General features: G+C 47.0%; 1 protein-coding gene across 1 annotated transcript in view; it reads left to right on the plus strand.

The window, feature by feature from the left end:
• The window catches only part of LOC100774258 (sodium-dependent dopamine transporter), a 34,517-nt gene extending 27,196 nt beyond the window's left edge, over nucleotides 1–7,321 (plus strand). The window contains exons 11-14 of the mRNA XM_035439162.1: nucleotides 170–270; nucleotides 1,650–1,817; nucleotides 2,855–2,926; nucleotides 7,298–7,321. Of these exons, the coding sequence (XP_035295053.1) occupies nucleotides 170–270; nucleotides 1,650–1,817; nucleotides 2,855–2,926; nucleotides 7,298–7,321 (365 nt within the window). The remainder of the gene's footprint in view (nucleotides 1–169; nucleotides 271–1,649; nucleotides 1,818–2,854; nucleotides 2,927–7,297) is intronic.

A 7,321-nucleotide genomic window follows, 5' to 3' on the forward strand; every position in this document is an offset into this window, starting at 1 on the left:
GCCCTCAACTCACCCAGCAGACCACAGGCCTCTTTAAAGCATCATCAGAGTCAATTAGCACATCGCTGGACAGAATTGGGGATATGAAGTTTGAGAGGTGAGGCCCCTAGTGTCACCTATGTAAGTTCAGTTTCATCACCAGTTCACAGCTATATCTCTTCCCCCTTAGGTGTCCAGCAATTCAGTGATGACATCAAGCAGATGACAGGCCAGAGGCCCAACCTGTACTGGCGGCTCTGCTGGAAGTTGGTCAGCCCCTGCTTCCTTCTGGTAAGAACCATGGGTCCTAACACTCCCTGCCCCTGCCCTTGAATCCATCCTGATGCCTTGAGATCACTGAGAAAGATGTCAGAGAGCTCACCTGTCTTCATGCAGCAATTAACATGTGTGATGTGTGACATATGTAGCTATACAAGCCAGCTCACAGCCCTCTGCAGCCTGAGGGGAACTCTTGCACCTACTCAGTTGGTCATAGGTAGAATGCCACCGGTATCAATAGCCAGGGGGACCTTCCTGGGAACCGTCACCTGTCTTCTTGTCTGGCTTCTTGTCTCTGCCTGGAATAGTTGATTCTTTTTAAACTATCCTATCTCTGTCTTCTCCCTGTTAACAAGCCCCCTCCCCAGTATGAAAGAGCTGGCCCTGATCTTAGGAGACACAGTGAAGTCTTTGAGTTTCATTCTACATTGGTTTAAAGTATAAGATAAAACTTATAAATTATGCTAGACAGTTCATTCTACCAATTTCATGTAAGCATCATTTCTGCAATCTTAAACCTAATTTTTAAACCCATTCCATATAAAGTTATGACCTTAGCAGGAAAAAAATGTTAACCTCATGTTTCTCTAAGTCACTGTGATATCATCTGGCCACAGCAGACAGTGCACACCACAGACGTGGTATTACATGACCTCTGCAGCAGATCGCACTACTAAAAAAAATTCATCATATCAAAATAAACTTACATGTAGGAGTGTGGCTTTGGAAAACACAGTGCTTTCTAGGAAATGTGTCATCTGTTTAAAAAAAGAAAGAAAACAAGTGTGAGATGTGTGTGTCCAAATGTATTTTCCAAGTTGATGTGGTTGGACAGTAAACTGACACACATTGCACACGCAGACAAATAGGTATGCATAGTCAGTCACATATGTGGTGTGAACACACGTGCACACCTCAAAAATACACAACAAGTGAGGATTTGCACCGAAAAATCCATCCTACTGCACACCTGCTGGACTTGCTGTTTAGGAAGGGCTACTGTGTCCAGGTACAAAGAACATATATAAGTTCACGTGTAGGTACAAAGTACAGGTGTAGCATTAAGCACATGTTTAGGCATACTGTACACATGCAAGCATAGGATGTAAATACATAATTCATGCATTGGTGTGCAGTATAGGCACAAGCAGTCTGGTAGGCACACATGTAAGCACACGTATGTATAGGAATGAAGTACATGTATAGTTGCAAAGCATATGTGTAGGTATACCATTGGTGCCCTAGGAAGATGTTGTATTGTTTGGGCCAGGCCCAGGTAGACTGGTTGGGGTTGGAACTTGTGGCTTGTGTGGCTAGGAGACCACTTGTTGATTTTTCTCCTCTATCTTCACACCTACCTTTGTGCCTGACCTCTGTGCCCTTTTTTTCAGTATGTGGTTGTGGTCAGCATTGTGACCTTCAGACCCCCACACTATGGAGACTACATCTTCCCAGACTGGGCCAATGCACTGGGCTGGATCATTGCCACATCCTCCATGGCCATGGTGCCCATTTATGCCACCTATAAGTTCTGCAGCCTGCCAGGGTCCTTCAGAGAGGTGGGTGCTTTCAAGGGGACTCTTCACCCTAATGGTTCAGGTGTTTCCCCATCCCTGAACTGTCTCAGCCAGCAGGAGGCGGGAGGTGGGACCATGATGGGATAAAGTGTTGTTCCAACAGAAAGGAGGGGAACATATTTGTATGCCATATTTGTGTTTGTGTGTGCTGGTGTCCCCACACACGTGGCCGTGTGTGTGTGTGTGTGTGTGTGTGTGTGTGTGTGTGTGTGTGTGTGTGTGTGAAAACTCGTGCATGCACATGTGTTCACACCACATATGTGACTAACTATGCATCCCTGTTTGTGTATGCAATGGGTGCCGGTGTATCTATGTGATTTGCCTCTGTTCATCCATGTGTCTGGGTGATACCAGTCTATTTTTACATGTCCTGTTTGACCCTCCTGGAAGAATAAGAACTTATATGAGTGGACTAATAGTTCCCAGAGACCATCCTACACTCAAGTTTCAGGGGATCCTGACTGAGCAGCAAAGTCCTTTATACCTGTGGGGCCCAAGGACTCCATCTTGGAGCCAATGTGTCCCTTGGTGCTGGATACTGTCACAGGTCCCTCATCTTATAGGCTGGCACTCAGAGGTCCCTCATCAGTCACGCTGTACTGGGTCTAGTATGTGGTCAGAGCACAGCCTTTCTGATGCCAAACTTAGAAGTAGTTGGAGCTGCCAGTGTCCAACTGAGAATCAAAGACAATCCCAGGGCCTGAAGTCTATTCTGGAGGCCCAGGTGACATCTAGGCTCTAAGAACAGACAAGTAGATGGAAGCAATATTTCCTGTAGAGGGCAAGTAACAGATGCTGAGGGACCTGCATGCATCCACTGAGAGACAGAACTCTCCACTAGCACTGTACCCACCGTACATCAGAGTGTTGTTGGTTTGCTCTCACTCAGAGCTAAGGACCTGAGGCTGTGGCTCCTGAGCCTGATTCTTTTGGGGGAAGTCCTCATTGTTATAGTGGGTGCTGGCTGGTCTGTGCCAACCTGGGCCCCATGCTGTACCAATAACCCCATTCTCTCTTAGAAACTGGCCTATGCCATCACGCCTGAGAAAGACCGCCAGCTAGTGGACAGAGGGGAGGTGCGCCAATTCACGGTGAGTCTGACACCCTATTCAACCCTCAGGAGAGGAACCAGAGAGACTTGAATAGTATCCTCTAACTACTGCAACACTCATAGTACCCACAGCTGCTCTTACAGCCCCAGAAGACTAGGAATCTCTGTATAGAAAAGCATTTGCCAACACCAGGAGATCCTCGATGCTGGCCAAGGCTACCCAGAAGCCCTAGATTGTGGGCAGGGCAGCCAGAAAGTAGAAGTTGCCCATGGAGATGAGCAGCCAGGGTGACACTGGCAGGGATGGCTGCATGAGGGGAAGAGCCCTGTGGGTGCAAATGTGAGAGTTCTTAGGATCTATGCCCTCCATTCTTGGAGAGGTGACAAGAAAATGATCACGGGGCAGAGGGCCTGAAGTAACTCGGGAAGCAGAGCCAGGAGGACTGGAAAAGCTTGGAGTTAGTCAGCTGTCCATCGGGGTACCTGAAGGCAGGGAGGCCAAACTGAGCAAGAGTGGAGTGAAGCCTGGTCAGGAGACTGAGGCTGTCCATGGAAGAAGCAGGCAGGCTGGGAGGCACCAGTGAAAGAGAAGGATCCCTCAGGCCTCTAGGTTCACTTCTTTCCTCTCTCTTTGAGAGCCAGGTGAGTTCTTGTGCCACACAGACAGGTGAAATGTGTTGTGAGCCTGCATGTTGTTCAGAGGCTATTCCTCCTCTAGCAATGTTCCAGTGGTGAATATAGCTGCACCTGCTATCTCTGGCTTCTGTACGACCATCCTTTCACTTTCTCAGTGGTCTTAAGACTTAGGTATCTTTTGCAACACTAACAAATGCCTCAAGTTTCACCCTGATGATCTGACTGGGCTGACTGAGCCACTCACAGATAGGGGAGCTTCCTCTTACTCCCTTTAACTGTTTGTCCTGTTTTCTGCTTGTTTTCCTCCTCGTTGCCTCTTTGTTAGTTGAGCTTTTTGCTTTTCTTTACTCCACTCATCTGTTTCCACTTGCTTGGAACCTGTGCATTTTAATTCTTTAAATAGTTATCTTTGAGGGAGACACGTATTTCCCTCAAAGTCCAAAGTTAATATCTCAGCTCGCCCTTTGAACATGAATTACAATGACTTAAACCACGCTACCGGTTGCCAAGTCATTGTCCTATGTTCCGTGCCCTTCTTTCTAAACCACAAGTTAGACATTGCTGCTGTGGGTTTACAGTATTATTGCTTTGGGTGAACCATGCCCTGGGGTTCACCTGTACTTGCTGTTCATGGCATCACCACATTTCTGGTGTGCATTTTTCCTTCCAGGAGCATTTTCTGGGTTCTCAGAAACAAATCCTTGAGACATCTCCTTAATGATCTCGCACAACAAACTCCCCACCTTCAGGTGTCTAAACTTTCATGGTGCCAGTGCCCTGAAAGCTCTCAGTCCCCCAGTCCTAAGGGCCTTACACAGCTGTGCTTTCAAATCCTTCTTCAGTCTTCTGTATTGCTTCTGGACTCGAGGATGTATGCCTGGGTCCTTTGGGACTCCTATTTACACTTGGATGCTTTCCATATTTGGACTTCAGGGGCACAGTTGCACAGTGGCTGTAGTCACTGGTCCAAACATTATCTGATCACTCCCTGAATTTTCCTCACTGTCCTTTGGATGCTTTGTGATGTAAACCCCTGCCAATGCTTTTGTGCTTACTGAATCACTGGGAACTTCCTCTGCCCTTATTGATCCACCCACTCATTTTAAAATCAATCAATGTTTTTCTGGAGTGTGTAATCTTCTGTGAACCTTTGTGGAAAGCTTACCCTCTTGCGTGTCACAGTTTCTTCTTTTGAGGTTCGTTTTGGGGTCTTTTTATATATTCTATGCCTCCTCTTAACTTTTTTCTTTTGAGCAAACATATAGTGAGATTATCTGAGGTTTGAACCTTTCTGTCAGTTGGAATCAGTGTCAGGCTTTGCTCACCAGGGCTTTTTTTTTTTTTAAATCTTGCTTTTTGTTTCTGGTAAAGTTTAATCGTAACCAAGGTATGTGGCTTTTTTCTTATTGCATCCTAGATAACTTTTAACGTGTGTGTGTGTGTGTGTGTGTGTGTGTGTGTGTGCGCCTGTGGAGGCTGGAAAAATACTCTAGGATATTCTGGGTGTCACCCTCAGGACCACACCTGACATTTCTACACAGATTCCTGGGATTGAACACAGGTCCTCATGCTGGCAAAGCAAGCACTTTGCCAACTGAGCCCCCTCCCAGACCCCTATATGTGGGATGTTTTGTTTTGTTATTTTTGTTTTAGACAGGGTTTCACTATGTAACTCTGCTGGTCTAGAACTTGCTAATCAGACCAGGCTGGTCTTAAACTCACTGAGATACACCTGCTTCAGCTTTCTGGATGCTGGCATTAAAGAAATGTGCCACCACACCTGGCTGAATATTTTCAGCACCTTTAAATATTCTTGGAGCTCCTTGGATCTTTGGAGGTGTGCTTTTTAAGATCTGTTGGGTGGATCCCAAGGGGCATTGACATTTATCTGTCTCTGTGCCGCAACATAGATCAGGGTTAGAGGGTTTCCAACCCAGCTGCAGGAACAGGCACTGATCCAGTCCCACACATGCCTCAGTGCCAGTTCCCATGCCCTGTCACATGTGTCTCTGGGTGTCTCATGTATTGCTCAGGACTCAGCCTGTCTCTATGGGTGCTCTTTGCCACTCTGTCCTGCCATCTCCAGCCACAGAGGTCCTTCACATTCCAGGGATTTCTCTGGGCTCTCACTCCACTCTGAAACCCAGAGGCCCTCAAGGCAGCAGGCTGGGTGGCTGCCTCGTTCATTCTTCCTGGGGGTATCACTTAACCATGGCCATCTTATGTCCAGTGTCTTGCACCTGTGGTGTTCATCTGGGGATGTTTCAGATGGCAAATTCAGCCTTGTTGTTGCCCTTCCATCAGAAATCTGTGACTCTGGTCCATCCACATTGCCTGTTCAATAATATTCCATTATGTCAGCAGCCCATAATTTAGCCCTTTCTCCCTAATCATATCCACTCCTCTAGTAGCTATGTTTTGAGCCTCATTTGCTCTAGTAAAACATACATCTCTGGACTCGCACATGTCAGTCTCTTTTTCTAGTATCCCACACATAACTGTTATATTGTGCCAACTACAACATCTCCGGTCCTGGACTCTGAACTCTAGGTTCTAGGTTCTGGTTCTTGATGATCCTTGCTCAGAGCTCTGTGTTCCAGTTTTTTGAAAAAGTAAGTCACCCTGTGCCCTCCTTTCTCTAAGTATCACCTAATGACCTGGTTCTGTTGGTGACAAGGACAGGGCAAGTGGGGGTGAGACTGTCCCCAGAACTGTTGCACTTGAACAGAATTCTGTGTTCTGGTGGTCCTCTGTGTACCTTCAGTCAGAATTCCATTTATTTTCTGACAGCTTGCCACACTAGCCCAGTGCCTATGCTGGCCTAACCTGCAGACTGCCTTAGGCCCTGCCCACCTCGGGCCATGCTGTGACATGTTCAGACCAGGACCAAAGAATCCCCAAAGAGCCATTTGAGAGGATGCCAAAGAGATTATCCTATGGCAGCAATGGCCGTGGCCTCTCTCCTATCTCTGGCTCAATGTGGCAAACAATAATCTTAAGAGTCTTGTTTGGAAAACATTTGACAGCACAGAACTCTCCAGTCAGTGAGTCTCGGCAGATGTCTCATGATCACAAACGAGTTGAGCAAGCAGCAGAACAGCAGGATGCTGGTCTCAATCCCCAAACTATCCTTGCTGCTCTCTATTTGCACCTGGACCACGCCCAGCAAAACAGGCTTCAGAGTGCAGCACCTCTTGGGATGGACCTGACAGAGTTTCAGCATGCAGGGGAGAAGGACACTGCTGGGCCACTCACAAAGGAGTAGGTGGATATGGAGCTATCTCTGGGTCTAAAGTTGTCCTGCCAATCTCACCTCAACTACTGGTTACAAATATGCTGGCCAGTCCTCTGGCCTTCTAAGCAACTGAGATCCACAGGTGTGGTTATTTATTGTTATGCTGGCTGTTTTATTTTTCTTTATTCTGCCTTTTTTCTTTTGTTGAGACAGAATCTCACTGTAGCCCAGGCCAGCTTCAAACAATCCTCCTGCTTCAGCCTCCTGAGTGTTGTGATTACAGGCGTTAGCCACTGCTCCTAGCCACTGCTCCATGTCTCCTTTTCATTGAGTAATTCAGTACTTAAAAGTTTACACCAGACCATTGGCTCTTGGTACCCCTCAAGATTGGCATCCATCAGTGGTAAGCAGCCCAGGGGTGAGCGGTGCCATCTGTTGACTTGCTGAATCAATCCTGACTTCATCATAAGGCCACCAGCCCGTAAGTGATGGTTCTAATGTCTATTCCTCACATCTGAATAAATGGTGCTTTCTTTCCAGCTGCGCCATTGGCTGTTGGTGTAA

Source organism: Cricetulus griseus, chromosome 2 (assembly GCF_003668045.3).
Source record: "Cricetulus griseus strain 17A/GY chromosome 2, alternate assembly CriGri-PICRH-1.0, whole genome shotgun sequence".
NCBI lineage: Eukaryota > Metazoa > Chordata > Mammalia > Rodentia > Cricetidae > Cricetulus > Cricetulus griseus.